This window comes from Mya arenaria, chromosome 15, assembly GCF_026914265.1.
Source record: "Mya arenaria isolate MELC-2E11 chromosome 15, ASM2691426v1".
Classification (NCBI taxonomy): Eukaryota; Metazoa; Mollusca; class Bivalvia; order Myida; family Myidae; genus Mya; species Mya arenaria.
This window is the reverse complement of record NC_069136.1, coordinates 39,493,610-39,514,939: the sequence shown is the minus strand read 5'-3', so window position 1 is coordinate 39,514,939 and position 21,330 is coordinate 39,493,610. Positions and strand designations below refer to the sequence as shown.

General features: G+C 34.6%; 1 protein-coding gene across 1 annotated transcript; it reads right to left on the bottom strand.

Moving 5' to 3' along the window:
* Positions 1 to 7,573: 7,573 nt before the first annotated feature.
* Positions 7,574 to 20,775, bottom strand: LOC128220617 (orexin receptor type 2-like). The gene is made up of 6 exons (XM_052929086.1): positions 20,297 to 20,775; positions 11,406 to 11,611; positions 11,108 to 11,271; positions 10,008 to 10,155; positions 9,075 to 9,187; positions 7,574 to 8,681 (listed from the first exon to the last, which is right to left on the bottom strand). Exons 1-6 carry the CDS (start codon positions 20,702 to 20,704, stop codon positions 8,521 to 8,523), a joined length of 1,200 nt encoding a protein of 399 aa, XP_052785046.1. The 5' UTR covers positions 20,705 to 20,775; the 3' UTR covers positions 7,574 to 8,520.
* Between the last annotated feature and the right edge of the window lie 555 nt (positions 20,776 to 21,330).

Sequence of the window (21,330 nt, the reverse complement as noted above, 5' to 3'; positions counted from 1 at the left end):
AGGAAACATTACGTTACCCTCTTATGATTAAAAGGAAAATTAAGCCGAGGAATTGCGCCACGCAGTTTAATGAAATGGGTAATAAAGTATTTTTATAAGTTTGCTTACTTTGTTTGTACTGGTGAATCGATTGATTTTTGTCTGTAAACCATTCACACATGTTTTGGCAAACTTATTTTCCTTTCCGATAATGCAACTGAAAACACTAATTTTAAACTATTTTACTCTTTGAAACCGATAATGCAGAAAAAATACACGTCTGATATAACAAAAATTCAACAGACAACAATATGTATAGATGATCTGAAATGAGTGTTTATTTTGTATCAAATTTATTAAACGAGTTCATTTTATAACGATAAAAACTAGGCTTTGCCGAATTTAATATTATTTACGGTCGAAATCTAGGTTAACGTTTTTCAATCCACATGCTCGTGTCCTAGAGCGAAGAATTACATCGAGTGTTATCAGGATGCCTCATCCGTAGGAATAACTTAATTACATAATTCATTGATAATTATCAACTGATTTTCAAAGGTTTCACTTAAAACAAAAATGAATACACATTTCAATCCATTTAAATCAAGCCAATCAATAATAAGAGCAATGTCATAACTGCGTGGCGTCACTAGTAATCACGCGAGAGTGTACATTTCATTTGGCGTATGAAGTTTGAAAAGACCGTTAGTCAGTGTCACAGTCGCTTAAAGTAGTGCGAATTCGCTTTGTAGCTGTTGGATTACATCATGGATGTTTGTTTTGTTTTTTTCATTTTGATGGATATGCACAATGAGTTTTACCTTCGTGAATAGGAGCACCAAAATTTTGTAAAATCCAACAGAAAAAGTGAGATTTTATGTCGAATCAGTGACTGTGTGAACTTTAGCATTGTTGGCAAACTGTAGTCATAGACTGAGCATTGTGAAGGTTTTTTCACTGGAGTACAGGATGTTGAATAATTCCTTATGTTGATTTGTATTAATGTGGCTATGGTTGTTTACAGAAGCAATGTCCTTGTGTCCTGATATTTGCATAATCAGGTTCGCAGGAATATTGTTGTCATTCATAATTCAATTCCTGGACGAGGTATTTTCTTGCGCTGTGATCAGGAGGTCCTTTGTTTGGATTCAGCCAAGCCTTCTTCACCATTCGTTTCAACGTGGAGCTGAGTTTGCTGAGACCGACAGGATTTATTTTGAAACCTTGTTTCTAATGTTTGCTTACGTATTTTGACAGCGCGAATGAATACATTTTTTTGTGAGGCGGTAATAAATAAAAACACTTAAAGTTTAATCACCAACATCCTAGAAAGGTCGAATAAAACCAAGAGGGGCGTGTCGTTACTATGGACAACTCATATCGTCACAGCAGAAACTTGCATCCAAGGAATAAATATTTTAAACCAACAGTTCAATAAAGGCTTACACTAATGATCACATTGTCCAAATAAGCCAAAAGGGATTTTTTTGTGCTAAAGAAGCAAACAAAATCCCACAGCGGAATATTTAACTTGTCTATTTATGAAAAAAACATTGTAGGAGTGTGACCTGTTGGCATTTAATCAATCATATTATTACCTTATTAGACTTTGTCACTTGATATTTGAGAAATTCTTCACAAAATGAGAGTTATATCACAAAATATGGTATCGGCCAGCCAGCCCCCTCTAGATCCAGTCGCCTTTGCGGGCTGAGTGACCGGTGCTTATAGTGCTACATGGCCCTCATTTTTTATATTAAACCGGATATTTTATATAACAATTAAATATCCTTAAAGCGCATTTGATGTATGTTATTGAATTAGTTAAAAGCAAATAACTAAGGTGTATTATTTGTCGTTATGGTTGTGAAAATTGCAAAGGCACACTCAGATGTTGATAACTTGATCTTTATCTGTGTTCCATTACGCTAAATATAAAGCAAAAACTAATTGCAGACTGTCCGGATTTGATTACAAACTCATATTGTCGGTGAACTATTAAGTAGAAAAATAACAACAAAAAAACACAAAAAGAAAAGAGAGGTTTTACCTCAAAGATTTGAGCAATTCTGATAACCTATACATGTACATATTTTGTCAGATTAGACCCTATAGTGTTTGAAAAAAACAATATGTTTTATTTTACAACTTTACTAGCGATAATGCCTTTTATTGCTATATTCAAGTTATCCTCAATTAAAGTGAATCGGAAATAATGCTAGTGTCAAATCGTTCATGCTATAATTTCCGTCATAAAATGTAGTTTTATAGACAACTGGCTTAATAGTGTGACATGTATTGCAATATTCATAATGCAAACAAAAGTATGAGTGATTGATGCTTATTTTTGTTAAAGGCACATATATGTTACGTGACTTATTCAAAGACGATCTTTCCATGTGCCCTTCTTCGCAAATATAAATTACAAGCGAACGTCCTAATCAATATACTCCTTATTTTATATACTTAAACTGTGTTATTTTGCTATTTTTTTTATTTATTGTACTGACATAATTTGTTAAAAGTTTTTGAAATTGTTTTGTTGATTTTCGTCCCATTTTTCAAATTTGATAACTTCCTTTTCTGTTTTCTGTTTAAAGATGAAGCGTTATTCTTTCATTTAAAATATAGAAAATTGATGAATTAATTATATAGGCCTTATTCCCTAACAAAAAAAACAACAACGATATTTAGTTTCCGCTGGTCTTCTAGCTTTTGATTTTCGTGCAACGTAACCAGATGATTTTACTTGTATTGTGTCTTTGTCATATTGGTGCTATTCTAGGAATTTGATAGATAGACATATCAATAACCAAATGAGAAATATTTGCGGAGTATTGAAATTAGAACCACTCAATCATCCCGATAAAATGCTGGTTGTGCATGATTGTTCCTGTAATATTTTCTGGAATGACCTCGAGAGATTCAGGCTGCAATAAAATGGTATGAAATATGTGTGGGGAAATGTATCAACTTTCATATTTTACAACAGATCCTTTGCTAGTGATCCTATTTGTCAGAGAGACAAAGAGCGAGATGCTTCCCTTGTGCCGGGGAGAACCATGGCAAGCCGTCGTCTGTTATTCATTCGACAACACAGTAAAACTGTTTCCACATTTTGCCAGTTTTTTTCATTAGCAGGATAAAATGTGACAAGTGACCGAGTGTTTAAAGCTTTAGCGTCATCGCAGGTGGCCTGATAAAGGTTTTAGCTTTTGAATATTTATGAACGCATTTTTGGTGAGCATCATTTTAAAAGCGGTCTAATATATCTGTTTACGTGTACATATTTACACCTCAACTTCCATTCCTTAAATGAACTGCTTTTCGGTAATTGCGTTTATCAATCGATGAACGCAACATCTGCATAACAATATACACGAAAGCTATTGAACTTGTTATTGGTTGTATTGTGTCTGCAGGTCCCGTAAAATATAGATCAACATTTTTAAAAGTGTTAGTTTATTATATTTTAAATATATTGGTACCACAAGTGTTTCAATTTTACGTTTTAAAGTGATTTCAAGTGGTTGATCTTTTCCCGCGTTATTGTGACGTCATTTTCCGGTTATAGTAGGGTCGTTCTATTTACAGAATGGGTAAGAATGGATTACTGAAAGGTTTTCTTAAATGAAATAAAGTATTTTTTAACAATTCTTGAATGAAATAATGAACTAGTGGTGTAAATAAATATAAGGAATGAATTGCGGGTTGATGTCATTATCGGGGATATGAACACAATTGGGTTGGTCAAAGTACGCGTGGAGTTCTTCGGCTCCACACACATTGACCAACCCAATTGCGTTCATACCCCGATAATGACATCAACCCCGCAATTCATTCCTTAATGGTTTTTTTTATATACACGTACACCTTTTTTAAATTTAATCAACGATGCCATTAATCACATTGTTATCATGGACGAACTTCTTAACAATTGGCCTGTCATTAAAACCACATACTATATTAAGCGGATATAGGTCATCCTCTGAATTCATTCATTTCATCAGGTTTTAATGTACGTTGAAATCTTCAGGTGGCCATTCGAAATTATTATATGTTTTTGATGGTTTTGAGTTTATTTTTTCCATCTGTAACGATGCTTGGATCGTTTTGCTACGACCTTGTTATTTTCACACATAGGATGCAATGCCCGTTACTTTAAAAAATAAAGTTATAGTAAATGCAATTAGTTAATAAGTGGTGTCATTGGTTTTTATTTCTTCAGTTAAACGAATATAAATATTTCATATTTACCAATCTTTTATTCTATGACTGCCACTGCTTTTGTCGAACGTCTTATGTAGGCAACAGACATCCGGAAGGAGACTTTGAACCCGCATGTGTGCAAAGACGGAATTTGCCAAAAACACAAACTATTTTGAAAGCACTTCGATATCATTGTTTCTGAATGGAAGACGAAGATCAACAAACAAAAATAAGCACACTGGTCAAGACGGAAATAAAATTCTTATAAGACTAAGTTTGAAGAGATGTTGATAAGTGCTTGTGTTTTATAAAGCAATTATTCAGATAATGCCTTATTATTGCAGTGCTTTCCTCTTTCACATATTCTAAATTACATGTGTAATCGCAAAAGAGAATGATGTTACTATACTTGTGTGTTTTATTTGCTTAAGGTTTATATCTTTGTAATTATAAATGTAATAGGCATTATTTAAACGTAGATCTTTCAGAAATTGGTAAGAATTACGATTTGTCATCCATAGTCTTCTTAAAATTGTGTGTGTTAAAGGCTTTGTTGATGGGAATATTTTAGGCCATAAAACTAAACCACAAAAAATATTAGCTAACATACTTCAGTCTTGATTATGTTGACTTTGATTTTAATCACTGAGACATTAAAAATAACCCCGCTCAACAACACGTATACACTACGGTATTAAAGATATTTATTAAAAATATTAACATAAAACGGGCAACTATTACCAAATTGTACATAACAAGGCATGTGAAGTCACGAAAACACGTACTAATGCTATTGAAGTTCACTTGTTTCTCGAGAACATTATCTGCCACGTTTTCAAAACTTTTATAAGCCACATATTTCTTAAGCCAAACATCTATCCTCATTGGATACATATAGAATGGCAGTCATATAATACAAAATGATATGTAACGAGATCAACATACGAGTATGTTAGTAAGCGAGCCTTAAATAACAGCAGTGTAAGATTCTATTTAACACATGATTTTCCAGTATACAAAAATTAAAAAATGACCTACCTGTTTCAACAACTCAAGTGACGAGCCGAATTTCACAACGCAATGCCACTTTCCAAGCTATATGCATTGCAGAAATATAGTTCCCGGAAGAATTTTAAAAAACAAATTAATCCGATCGATTTAATTCTGTTTAGAAGTATAATACATATTGCATATTAAGCCGATATCTTATATCATGTGATCTTTCTGATAAGTTGTACAAATACTACTTGCGAGTCCGTATCTTTAATTTTAATGACACAGACAAAGTCTCATACAATAGACGCTAATATATTAAATATTCTGTTAGACTTGTATATAATATGTTCATATGCCTACGTGCAGTAAAATAATGTTCGTTGACAACTAGTTCTAAACATATCAGTATATTAAATATTACTTTAACAAGTCGTCAAGTTGCAAGGTGCTACCTACAATATGTATGGCAGCTTTACAAAGGCTCATATGATATTCAACAGCAGACGGGTTTAAAAATAATACAAAATTGTACAAGACTCATTTTGATGGAAAGCTTTATATACGTCGCCAATGTTTTTGAAACATGACTTAAAGGAAGCAGATATATTACCAAGTATGAGGTACGTGGATATTAGCTTTCTTCAGTCATTGAACGTAATCGGATTTTCAGCTGAAGGGAGTCACCACGACCTTGACCTTTGACCATCAGGCATAACAATAGTTAGGGTACTTGTTATGTTTTGGGGATCTCTACTAAGTTTGTGGCCTCTAGGCCTAAGCGTTTTCATATATTGATCGGAAACCGACTAACAGCTTCATTGCGACAATTGAGCGACCCGCCACGGGATCATAATGAATATTCAGAATAAAAGGTTTTACTATAAGTGTTGTTGATATTTTTACAACTCTTTTTAAGTAAATATCACTTTAAATCAATTAGGTTAGATTGTATCACAAATGTACAAGATAAAATAATTTATATTTAAAGTCGGGTATATGATAACAAGAGAACATTTTTCAATTAGCTATTATCCGACACGAATAGCAAACATACATAACATTTCAAAACAATACAATAAGCTTGTGACCTGGAGGTAAAGGTATATACATAGCAGTTTAAAATAGGTAAAAATATTGGTATTTGCAAAAGCTGTTTCTTATTATATTCATGCGAACAATTACAAAAGCTAGGATGGATTGGAGCACTGAACTCAGTGATAACATCAGCTAGTTTTCCCGGCTGTACGGGCAATCCATACGTGCACGGTTCCGCTAGTTGATATACCACTGTAAAAAGAGTAGGTTCATTCAAGAGGATATTAATCGTATACATCTAAATAGCTTAATTGTAAGTAGAATACATTCACGGGAATTTCAGCATGGTACATTGGTGTTTAGCAGGTAAAAATGTTATAATTGATTGTGCTGTCAATGATTGGAATTCTTCTGAAGAGGTGGTATGGTATATATCATGTAATTAAAATGTAACTAGATTTTGGTTATATTACCAGTACCAGTAGCGCACAAAAGCATGGTTTCAACACAATATAGTATGAACCCCAGCCGTACCAACCCCCCTCCGCATACTCTATTTTATACTCATGAACATTAATGTGTTTTCCGTTTTTTTTTCTGTTTTCCGGTATTCCACCGACCCCTTTCACAATAAGTTTTTTGGCATTCACTAAGTTTACTACTACGCTTATTGTAGACAATTTTTTTTTTTCAAAATATTGTAGCTGCATGGAAAAAATGGAATTACTTTATTTAAAATAGTTTAATGGACTGCTTAGCGAGTGTTTATTTTCCAGCAATTTGTTGAGATCAATCGCGATAATGTTTGTTAACGTCTGATAATGTTTACTAGTTATTATCTTAATAATTTAGACTAATAAGCGCTTGAAACTTCTCCGGCATTCTCCGTGAACCAATTAAAATTACAAAACTAAAAACGGAAATTCATGAGGTCACGATGTAAAGTTTATTGTTAGAATCTCAGTTAAACCCATGACGTACCTATGACGTAGCCTCACATGCGGGTAACAGTTCATAAGTTTACCGGTCAACAGTCCAAAACATTGTAATGTTGATTACAATTTGTTAAGCAGTCGAAAATAGTGAATAACATTTATATAGGGCATCGGGTTATACTAAAGAATGGTATTTGAATTCAATTGCTGCTTCCAAAAATTCGTCCACTTAGCTAACCTTCGCACGTTCAGACCGATGTTGGACTTAAACAGTAAACATTTATCAACATGTCGACAATGGAAATGTACTTTATTTCATACACGTCTGTGCGGATAGTAACAAATGTTATTGTCGCTGACACATCTGTTAAGCAACTCAAATGAATAAATGAACAAACTGACATATAATTCCAGGTTCTTTTATTTGGTTAATGTCCTGCCAATTTCAACCTAAATACCCACATACACATACAATATACGACAACACAATCAAAACACACCACGGCCTATAACAAAACTGATGGAAACCCGCAGACGACGTCTGGAAACAGGCACGCCTTATTGTCGTGTGTTTGAACTAACAACATGTGCATATAGCGTGATAACACAGACATATGTTGAAAAGGGTTATAAAAGCCAGCAGAATTTCAGACCTTTATTTATCTAGTCAAAGGCCATTGCTATAGTAAATCCGAGTAAAATGACATACAAATTACAAGTGCACAATTTCCTACGCTCACCTTAGACTCATATAATTTATAGGAATGTTAGTCAGAATAAGAAATTGAGCACCTGTAATGTTTTTGTAATTTCAAATGGTCTAACACAGATTTTGGTCTTTTTCTATGTACACTATGTGAAACAACAAATTTACAGTAACATGCGACACAAACAATGTTACACTGTTTTGACATATCAAGGGCAAGTATTTGTTTCACCAAGTATATATCATACAAAAAGAAGTTGCACAATATATAAAGTTGACCATCATTCCTATGGAGTGTCATTAGAATACTTATGTGCAATACGTATGGAGCTACGTTCAAACAAAATATATTTCAGAGATGCGACGACGGGACGAGATACCATAGACACAACTCCTGTATAGCCTCAAGATAAATCAAACTACGGTAAAATAATACTATTGTGCTTACTAAATCATATGAATGCTCATAGTTGTTTTCTATGCATAATATTAATTACAAGATGCTTATACATATATAATTCATATATTCATATATAATTCAGTAACTATCAATAAATGTGCAATGTAACAAGTATCTCAAATAGCAACTTCCGCTTCCGCTCAGAAGATTTTTAGAAATGATATCGAATGTTTAATTTACATGCATCAGGCTTAACTATCTCATTTCGTCATGACGCTACTGTCAATGTTACTATTTTCAATAGTTAAATGACTCGTCTCGGAACAAGTCATTTGGTAACGAACCCCGGGTCCCTGAGTTTGGGTTTTTCCACAGCTGCAACACAGAGAGAGCGTCCCATGGAACTCTTTCCGGAATTTGTCTGAAACATGTTACACAGTCATATATGGCACATCACCATTTCTTTATGTATACACTTGTATTTGATACTCATATGAAATGGATGAAAACAGATTAGTTAACTACTATGGAAGAAAAACAGGTCAATTCGCACCACTTATAGTTATGCAGCATGGTTTAGAGGTATTCTAGAGTAAACGCGTATCTTAAGTAGTTTATATAAATCAGATTTAGCTTGAGTAGAAGGAATGCTGACAGCATAAAGAATCACGTTTGAGTTCATTTCCTTCATATAAAAATACTGATTTTAATTTTGAGAGGCTATAAGACAGTACCCCTGATGGGAATCGAATCCACAACTTCTTCTTTTAGAGGTGGAGTCCCATACAAGTTGACCACTCTAATCAGTTCTTACCGCTCATGAAGATGTAGATAATTGGGTTGATACAGCTGTTGAAGAATGTACACCAGTGGGAGATAAGAGCGAACATCCGCAGGTTAGGAATTCCCCGTAGCTTTTCCATATATCTGAAAATTAAATACAATATAACATATGTTAGTTTTGTCCTTCATTGGTCTTGTGTGTTGCTAGGAAACGATCATATAAAAGGTAAATGCCAACATGTAATTGAAGGAAGACATTATATAATACATACTCCTTATCATGGGCCTGCTGATAAATCCTTTAACCCTATATATAACATACATAAAGCATAGTATATAAACTTTATTGAGTCCCTAGCTACCTAGTACCCAGGAATATGTACAGCGTACTTTCAAACTTAATATTTATGCATAGCCCTTTAAAATGATGTCATGTATTTAATTGCATACCTCAAAGTAATGTTATCTATGATTTTTCCATCCAACAATCCAATCGTGCAAGCAATTTATGAATGTTTATTACAAGTATAATCGTTTTAACTTTCGTTTCAAAAATATATTTTATACGGAAACATGCTTTAGGATAATATTTGTGCCGTTCATAAAATAGAAACTATTTAATGTGTTATGCCATAAATGTAAAGCTATGATGTAGTTTTGTAAAAGTGCACTAACTGTCCTGTTTTATAAACTTAACAATCTAGGTTTGATCGATGATGCAAAGCCAAATTCAACTTTGTATTCTGGCTATGATTTTCATAAAGCAGATGGAAATGTTTAATGTGCGTGATATTCCAGGAAGTGCACGTAGTTTTCTAAGTTCATGGATTTAATGCATTCAACATCAGTTTTCATTTGATATCTAGTTAAAGCTTTTTAAATTGTAAAAGCGAACGAGGATTTTGTAATCATATCCGACACATACACCCTGAAACAAACCTAAGTGAATGGTCAGAAATCTTACGTTAGAATGCTGAGTGTGTGGTTAGGCAGGAAACACAGTGCGAACACCACAACAATCGTCACCAGCATCTTCACTGTCTTTCTTCGACTCAACAACCTACTGCCAAATTCAGTATTAGGTTGCCGTGATTCGTTTACTGATTCCATTTCTGCAATTGTTTAGGATCATGTCTAACTTTTATATCAATGAACATGTTTAATTCGTGAATAACGCTTTCTCTATCTTAATGGTCTTATGTCTGTCTTTAATTTTTAATTTCAAAAACTGCAAATAAAACTTAAGCTATTAACCTTTGTTATACATTGCCATCCTCTTGTGTGTTTTTTCAACACATTGTTTAGCATTCTCTGCACCTTCATGAAGTGTCAAATCTGCATATTCTAGGTATTTCATAATACCGTCTTCAAATTAGGGGGAATATTTACCATTAAATAAATGCATTAATATTATATTTTGAATAAGAATTAAGGAATGAATTGCGGAGTTGATGTCATTATCGGGGTATGAACGCAATTGGGCTGGTCAAAGTGTGTGGAGTCCGAAGGACTCAACGAGTACTTTGACCAGCCCAATTGCGTTCATATCCCCGATAATGACATCAATCCCGCAATTTATTACTTATATTTACACCAATAGTTCCTTATTTCGTTCAAGAATTGTTAAAAAAATACGTCATTTCATTTAAAAAAATCTTTCATTAATCCTTTCTTACCCATTCTGTAAATAGAACGACCCGACTGTAACCGGAAACATTTTTTTTCAAATGACGTCACAATAACGCGGGAAAAGATCAACCATTTGAAATTACTTTTAAACGTAAAATTGAAACACTTATGGCAACACTTCATTTAAAATATAATAAATTAACACTTTCTAAAATGCTGATTTATATTTACGGGAAATGCTGACACAATACAAACAATAACAAGATCAATAGTTTTCATGTATATTTTTATGCGATGAATTGCGATCCGAACATATCCGAAGATGTTGTGTTCATCGATTGATGAACGCAATTGCGGAAAGGCAGTTCATTTAAGGAATGGAAGTTGAGGTATAAATATGTATGTATGCGCTACACAGGAAATAATGATACGCACGAATATCTCCTGTATCCGGGATACGTGTCATCCAGAGCACGACATAAATGTGCACGTACACGCAGGCGATGAGGACAAGCGGCAGGAAATATAGTGACACCAACAAGCAGATCTGGAAGATCATCATCGTTCTCTGCTCCCATAGGGCTGGATAACATATTGTCCTGCCGAACGAAAGACATTTGTCGGAAGTTGATATACCTTTTGGTCCCCTTCTGTATCATAAGGGATATAATTACGTTTAATATTTATCAATTCAAACATGTTTATTTATCGAAAGCATTAACATATATGATACCTGAAGACCGTGTCGGGGCGATAAGGTATCACGGTGAAGGCTAGGAACTCGGGCAAAGCCACGCAAATGGAGACTGCCCAAATGGCGGCAATGGTGATGCGGGCCCTCTGGATGTTGCTATGGAAACTAAAGAGCTGACATATGGCGTACCACCGTTCTACTGAGATCGCACACAGTGTCAGGATGGAGACGGTTATACACATTGTCTGAAAATATAATAATACCTGCTAATTCTGAAAGAAAAATAAAACGATAATTAACCCAAAAATGTTGCCCGATGCCTATTGAGTGCTACACATGGCATAACAAAAGGAAGTGTCGGGGTTTTTACAGCAAAAGAAAACAAAACAATATAAACAAGTGTTTTGTTTTTATCGATATCGCTCATTAGTTTTGACATCGTTCCAAATTTAAGAGTTTACTGCTTGTTGTTGAAGAGGAAAAAAATATTTGATGTATTTAGACATCAGATGGTCCCAAAATCAGCAAACGCATTATTTCCTTACAACAAAGCTAGAATTGTCAAAACCTGCTAGATTTTCAGTGATGATTTTATGTATTTTAAAGAATATGCGCAACTATCATGTCTCAGCTGAGTTTCCCTATTTTAAAAAATAGCGCATTTTTGCAATTGGTGTGATCGTTTCACAAATTATCCTTTAAATGAAAGTTTTAGACATTTTAAGCAATGAAAACCTGTTTTCCGCTTTCTTCCACAGTCTGTTGTTTTTTTTGGAAAAACAATTGTGTGTATATTAAGTGTGTAAAGTCAAGTAAACTGATATTATTATATTTGTCTTACTGGGCAAACAACCCTTTTTGAATTTTGAATTGGAATGATACGCAAAACCTGCAAAATAGACATGTGTCGTCGACGGAACATCTGTAAGTAAGATTCAATGCGCTGTACACAACGGAATCAATGTTGTTATTTTATGTCATTTTTTCTCATTGTATCATCTGGTGTCTAGTCATTCACAACTCCTTTCGTAGATTTGTTTAAAACAAGTTTAATCTTGAAACTGTATTGCGTTTAGTTACCATGTATAAGTGGATTTAAGTGACATGTCGAGATTTATACGTATACAGAAGCAATATACGTTTAGAAATTAGATTTGGGCCTTTATTGAAAACAACATTTTACATATATTTTGTTTCAACTAAGAAACAACACGCCATTGATGCATGTGATATGAGGGGATAACATAGTACTATAGCAGTTGAAGAACCGGAACTCATATATAAATAACACGCCATTGATACATATGATATGAGGGGATAACATCGTACTACAGCAGTTGAGGAACCGGAACTCCTATATGAATAACACGCCATTGATACATGTGATATGAGGGGTTAACATCGTGCTATAGCAGTTGAGGAACCGAAACTCCTATATGAATAACACGCCATTGATACATGTGATATGAGGAGTTAACATCGTGCTATAGCAGTTGAGGAACCGAAACTCCTATATGAATAACACGCCATTGATACATGTGATATGAGGAGTTAACATCGTGCTATAGCAGTTGAGGAACCGAAACTCCTATATGAATAACACGCCATTGATACATGTGATATGAGGAGTTAACATCGTGCTATAGCAGTTGAGGAACCGAAACTCCTATATGAATAACACGCCATTGATACATGTGATATGAGGGGTTAACATCGTACTATAGCAGTTGAGGAACCGAAACTCCTATATGAATAACACGCCATTGATACATGTGATATGAGGGGATAACATCGTACTATAGCAGTTGAGGAACCGAAACTCATATATGAATAACACGTCATTGATACATGTGATATGAGGGGATAACATCGTACTATAGCAGTTGAGGAACCGAAACTCATATATGAATAACACGTCATTGATACATGTGATATGAGGGGTTAACATCGAACTATAGCAGTTGAGGAACCGGAACTCATATATGAATAACACGCCATTGATACATGTGATATGAGGAGATAACATCGAACTATAGCAGTTGAGGAACCGAAACTCCTATATGAATAACACGTCATTGATACATGTGATATGAGGGGATAACATCGTACTATAGCAGTTGAGGAACCGAAACTCATATATGAATAACACGTCATTGATACATGTGATATGAGGGGTTAACATCGAACTATAGCAGTTGAGGAACCGGAACTCATATATGAATAACACGCCATTGATACATGTGATATGAGGAGATAACATCGAACTATAGCAGTTGAGGAACCGGAACTCATATATGAATAACACGCCATTGATACATGTGATATGAGGAGATAACATCGAACTATAGCAGTTGAGGAACCGGAACTCATATATGAATAACACGCCATTGATACATATGATATGAGGGGATAACATCGAACTATAGCAGTTGAGGAACCGGAACTCATATATGAATAACACGCCATTGCTACATGTGATATGAGGGGATAACATCGTACTATAGCAGTTGAGGAACCGGAACTCATATATGAATAACACGCCATTGATACATGTGATATGAGGGGTTAACATCGTGCTATAGCAGTTGAGGAACCGGAACTCATATATGAATAACACGCCATTGCTACATGTGATATGAGGGGATAACATCGTACTATAGCAGTTGAGGAACCGGAACTCATATATGAATAACACGCCATTGATACATGTGATATGAGGGGATAACATCGAACTATAGCAGTTGAGGAACCGGAACTCATATATGAATAACACGCCATTGATACATGTGATATGAGGGGTTAACATCGTGCTATAGCAGTTGAGGAACCGGAACTCATATATGAATAACACGCCATTGCTACATGTGATATGAGGGGATAACATCGAACTATAGCAGTTGAGGAACCGGAACTCCTATATGAATAACACGCCATTGATACATGTGATATGAGGGGTTAACATCGTGCTATAGCAGTTGAGGAACCGGAACTCATATATGAATAACACGCCATTGATACATGTGATATGAGGGGATAACATCGAACTATAGCAGTTGAGGAACCGGAACTCATATATGAATAACACGCCATTGATACATGTGATATGAGGGGATAACATCGAACTATAGCAGTTGAGGAACCGGAACTCCTATATGAATAACACGCCATTGATACATGTGATATGAGGGGTTAACATCGAACTATAGCAGTTGAGGAACCGGAACTCATATATGAATAACACGCCATTGATACATGTGATATGAGGGGATAACATCGTACTATAGCAGTTGAGGAACCGAAACTCATATATGAATAACACGCCATTGATACATGTGATATGAGGGGATAACATCGTACTATAGCAGTTGAGGAACCGAAACTCATATATGAATAACACGCCATTGCTACATGTGATATGAGGGGATAACATCGTACTATAGCAGTTGAGGAACCGAAACTCATATATGAATAACACGCCATTGATACATGTGATATGAGGGGTTAACATCGTACTATAGCAGTTGAGGAACCGAAACTCATATATGAATAACACGCCATTGATACATGTGATATGAGGAGATAACATCGAACTATAGCAGTTGAGGAACCGGAACTCCTATATGAATAACACGCCTTTGATACATGTGATATGAGGGGATAACATCGTACTATAGCAGTTGAGGAACCGAAACTCATATATGAATAACACGCCATTGATACATGTGATATGAGGGGTTAACATCGTACTATAGCAGTTGAGGAACCGAAACTCATATATGAATAACACGTCATTGATACATGTGATATGAGGGGATAACATCGTACTATAGCAGTTGAGAAACCGAAACTCATATATGAATAACACGTCATTGATACATGTGATATGAGGGGATAACATCGTACTATAGCAGTTGAGGAACCGAAACTCATATATGAATAACACGTCATTGATACATGTGATATGAGGGGATAACATCGTACTATAGCAGTTGAGGAACCGAAACTCATATATGAATAACACGTCATTGATACATGTGATATGAGGGGATAACATCGTACTATAGAAGCTGAGTAACCGAAACTCATATATGAATAACACGTCATTGATACATGTGATATGAGGGGATAACATCGTACTATAGCAGTTGAGGAACCGAAACTCATATATGAATAACACGTCATTGATACATGTGATATGAGGGGTTAACATCGTACTATAGCAGTTGAGGAACCGAAACTCATATATGAATAACACGTCATTGATACATGTGATATGAGGGGATAACATCGTACTATAGCAGTTGAGGAACCGAAACTCATATATGAATAACACGTCATTGATACATGTGATATGAGGGGATAACATCGTACTATAGCAGTTGAGGAACCGAAACTCATATATGAATAACACGCCATTGCTACATGTGATATGAGGAGATAACATCGAACTATAGCAGTTGAGGAACCGGAACTCCTATATGAATAACACGCCTTTGATACATGTGATATGAGGGGATAACATCGTACTATAGCAGTTGAGGAACCGGAACTCATATATGAATAACACGCCATTGATACATGTGATATGAGGGGATAACATCGTACTATAGCAGTTGAGGAACCGGAACTCCTATATGAATAACACGCCATTGATACATGTGATATGAGGGGATAACATCGTACTATAGCAGTTGAGAAACCGGAACTCATATATGAATAACACGCCATTGATACATGTAATATGAGGGGATAACATCGTACTATAGCAGTTGAGAAACCGGAACTCATATATGAATAACACGCCATTGATAAATGTGATATGAGGGGATAACATCGTACTATAGCAGTTGAGTAACCGGAACTCATATATGAATAACACGCCATTGATACATGTGATATGAGGGGATAACATCGTACTATAGCAGTTGAGAAACCGGAACTCATATATGAATAACACGCCATTGATACATGTAATATGAGGGGATAACATCGTACTATAGCAGTTGAGAAACCGGAACTCATATATGAATAACACGCCTTTGATACATGTGATATGAGGAGATAACATCGAACTATAGCAGTTGAGAAACCGGAACTCATATATGAATAACACGCCATTGATACATGTAATATGAGGGGATAACATCGTACTATAGCAGTTGAGAAACCGGAACTCATATATGAATAACACGCCATTGATACATGTGATATGAGGGGATAACATCGAACTATAGCAGTTGAGTAACCGGAACTCATATATGAATAACACGCCATTGATACATGTGATATGAGGGGATAACATCGTACTATAGCAGTTGAGAAACCAGAACTCATATATGAATAACACGCCATTGATACATGTGATATGAGGGGATAACATCGTACTATAGCAGTTGAGAAACCAGAACTCATATATGAATAACACGCCATTGATACATGTGATATGAGGGGATAACATCGTACTATAGCAGTTGAGGAACCGAAACTCATATATGAATAACACGCCATTGATACATGTGATATGAGGGGATAACATCGTACTATAGCAGTTGAGTAACCGGAACTCATATATGAATAACACGCCATTGATACATGTGATATGAGGGGATAACATCGTACTATAGCAGTTGAGAAACCGGAACTCATATATGAATAACACGCCATTGATACATGTAATATGAGGGGATAACATAGTACTATAGCAGTTGAGAAACCGGAACTCATATATGAATAACACGCCATTGATACATGTGATATGAGGAGTTAACATCGTGCTATAGCAGTTGAGGAACCGAAACTCATATATGAATAACACGCCATTGATACATGTGATATGAGGAGATAACATCGTACTATAGAAGCTGAGTAACCGGAACTCATATGTAATAACACGCCATTGATACATGTAATATGAGGGGATAACATCGTACTATAGCAGTTGAGAAACCGGAACACATATATGAATAAATTTACTCTTTGCTTATTATAGATGCACTCTTACTCCCAAATAATATTAACTAAAATTAATAAAATCGTTTAAATATATCAAAAAGGTTGAATAAATGTCAAAAACAATGGTTCTTAATAGGGAAACCAAGTTTTATTTGAAAGAAAGTTGCAGAAAACACGGTATTCAAACTTGATGAGACTATAGTAAATCATAGTAAATCTTTTAGCATTCACCAGTCATTTAATATTTTGGGTTTTCAGCCATTGAATACACAGCTACAATCTTGCTATCAGTACATAATATTATTGCGTTATTTAGTAAGTAGTTAAAGATTTATCTCTCAAAATTTATGTTTGTTTTACACGTGTATGTATTGATTTTGAATAAGAGTATCACTTTATCTTGTCAAAATTTACAATGTTTAAAAAATAATATTTTTTTTTATTTTAGTATAAAAGGATTTCTTTAATGTAATACTTGATTTATATTTATTTGCCGTGGTCAACTGACGTTGCAATAATCGCTGCTTGCGTAAAGATACATTTGACTTAACCACCACTTTTCGTACAAAATATACAACATCAAGTGATATTATCAGACGCATATAATACCCCTATTTATTTTTAATCATTCTTTGCGTTCTACATATTACTGCAAAGTACCCAATTCAGATAACAAAACAGTGATCGGAAGTTGTTATGGCTGTCATTAAACAGCACGTAGACGACGATGTGCATCACTTTACCCATTATATTTAATTTAATTCAGATGATTAAATGTTCTTCTTGCATTCATCGTAACTGTTCTTAAATTAGCTACCTGTCTAGTTGCTTTTTATTAACAGCTTCTCAATTCGATGTTAAAACTCTCATATCACCGCCAATACAAACATTACCGTAATCATAAGCAGATGTAGGTGTTCCGGGCAATAAAAAAGAAGAAAGCGCAACAGTAATTATGCAAAACAATAGCGATTTTAGTGAGATGTAAATTTGCAAAATGAAACGGTAATATAGGTTTGTTTATGCCTCCGTGTTTATGTCGTTGACGTTGTTGATTAGCCTTGTCATCAATTTGCAAATTTAAACTGTTCAAGATATGCACATGCCTTTTTGTACACATGTTATCAGAACAGAACAGAACAGAAATTTTATTCGGCTTAAGCATAAAAAGCTCATCGTCACAACAATATGTATAGAAATAATGCATGTTATTAGTGGAAATACATTTTTATTTCTTGAAACACAACTACAAAAGACGAACGTCGGTATCCGCTTTTTTTCGTTATATGATCTTGAAAAGCCTTTAATGTATTATGTGTAAATATGGCGCATGTTTAAGGTTGTGTTTGTTATGATACAATGTGTGCTGCGACAAGATATTTAGGATTGATGGTTTTAAATAAGTTAAATTGAAAAATGATGAAACTTTGTGAAGAAAATAATGGTAAGTGTAATTGTAAATTAGCAATTTCTTTCATCGAGTGCACACCAAGAGGTATACCTCAGTAGTGGTCTTGCGATGATTGAAATATTTATTTTTGGGTTCCTTGGGTATAATATGTTGCAGTTTGAAACGACTTTCTCTTATTTCATCCCGCTTTGAAATCATTGAAAATAACAATTTATTGACTTTTTATTATTAAAAAGTGCCATTGTTTTTGGCAAACTACGTCAATTGGGATTATGCTTGCACAGCACCTTGCTTTTAATACTTTTTTTGTTCACAGCAAAACAGTGTAATTATGTGTCCACAATCGCATTGTTTCAAATGTGGAGTATATCAGGATTTAATCCATCGTAATTGTTTAAAAAACCACGAAAAGGCATGTTATTTTTTCCTTTACTTTCTTTATTTTGATGTGCGGATGGGGGGGGGGGGGGGGGGTGCTCAAACATTTGTTTAAAAAAATACTTTAAATGAGTTAATGCAGATTAACTGAATATATTTTCATAGCAACCATTCCTTCATGATGTATATTACAATTGAATGTTCATATCAGTATATCAAAGTGTCAAAGAACCTCTATTTAAGTTTTAAATTAAAATATACATTTTACAGATACAATTTGTTGGGGAAAAACATAGTCAAACGCGATATGTATCGGAGACATTCAAGGCGTGCTCTAAATGCAGGTAAAATTGCATGTTTATGTTGTCAAAATATGCATTTTGTCTATAGAATAGCAACTCTACGTTTTGGCTAATATATTTGACTAGCAAAATTTGCTTTTTATTTCAGTATTGAGCTATTAATAAACATTATAACATATCAATCCTGGTATTAGAAAACAAACCATGAGAATGACGCCAATATTACATATTGTATCATCAATTCATATATGCCGTAAAAATAGTCGCATGCAAAAACTGATTGCCATCTATGTTACAGAGGCAGTTTCCGCATATTATTGTCAACCACAAAACAGATGAGCGGGCACTAATAACATTGTTGATGTCGTTTTATTGTAAGAGATGCGTTGTTTCTCATAATTGTTTGATTTTCAGATATAAATATAACCAGTAAGATGTTTTGTTTTATAGTACTCAGCGGTACTGCTTCTTTTTGTTCAGATTGCATTTTAACACACGTTTTATAATTTGGTAGATGTACATAAATAATCTTTAAATATCTCGTTTATATCGAATGTATAAAAACTTATGGTCCAGTCATATATATTGGAATCGTTATATTGTCATAAATAAACAGAGGGATAGTCCCTCATAATGTGTGATTTGCAGAATTAAATAGAACGTGTATGATGTTTTTGTTCATGATAACTTTTTGTTGGTAGAATAATTGCTAATGGATAATATATTGATTAATATATAAGATTGCATTTCATTACATATTTAATAATTGTTAGGATGCAGATAAAGAAACTTTCACTATCTCGTTTATATTGAACGTAGCAAAACTTTAATTCAGTACTTAAAACAACAAATCAATGTGCTTTTGTCTATGACAACAAATTACGTACCCCGATAGCGATGCTGATTTTACACATTGCTCCTCCAAACAGCCATGTATCTGTTACGTCAACAATCAGAGCCGAAGGCAACAGGACAAGGATCACAGTCAAGTCGGCAACAGCCAAGTTCACAATAAATATGTTTGTATTTGTTTGCAAGTCTTTGTTTCTACAAACTGCAAAACAAACTAGAATATTCCCAAAAACACCGATTACAAACGTTATAACATACGCAAAAACAAGAACCCATTCTTCGGGTTCTGGTATGAAACATTCCAAGATATTCCTCAAATTTGAATTTCTGCATAAGCATACTACATTTCTATTTTCCGTAGCATCTTCCGTACAATCAGTGTATAGGTCAACACTTGAATTCCATGCTATGTAATTCGTTTCGTTACCAGAAACTGCATCCATATTACTTCAATATCGTGTGAACAAATTCGTAGTACTCAACTGCCTAGTAGTATTATTTCATTCGTGCTTGACTTGAGCAACAGAAGAAACGTGAATGGCCGTGTCGACGATGGTATGTTTCGTGATATTGGAAAACTCTGCAGCGAGTGGCATGGGATATTTTGAGCTTTGGACAAAATTTGTATTAGTGATATTGCAACAATACCAAACCATAGCCGCTGTTGCGGGAATCGACGTATTCAAAAAGAAAATCCGTATATATATATTACAACGATCGGTGAATGTCTCACTATGTAAACCAATCCTTAAGTCACGCTCTGAAAGTGAACTTCGGCTTCTGTCTTAACTTTGATTATTAAACAGTTTCCGTTGTCTTCCGAAATTTCTGACAATTTGGAAGAAAAATGAATTCTCTTTGCGAGTTCAAAAAACCCTAGTGAAACTGTAGCATATCTTTTTCTCCAGCGCAGCTTGGTGTGAACAGACATTTGCACGAACAAAAGCTATGTTTCAGTCTATGCTGAAATGACAGTTCTACAGCTTTTTTTATTTATCACGTGTTAATAGTATCTCTATATCTCAAAAGATTAAAAGAGAAGATATGCACATTGCAATGTAAATGATGA

Excerpts from the sequence above, each read along its gene's own strand:
- LOC128220617 (XM_052929086.1), bottom strand. The coding sequence starts at position 20,704 with ATGGATGCAGTTTCTGGTAACGAAACGAATTACATAGCATGGAATTCA. Across the intron at positions 11,272-11,405 it reads CGCCCCGACACGGTCTTCAG|GACAATATGTTATCCAGCCC; the intron begins GTATCATATATG and ends TTCGTTCGGCAG. Across the intron at positions 8,682-9,074 it reads TATCTACATCTTCATGAGCG|ACAAATTCCGGAAAGAGTTC; the intron begins GTAAGAACTGAT and ends AACATGTTTCAG.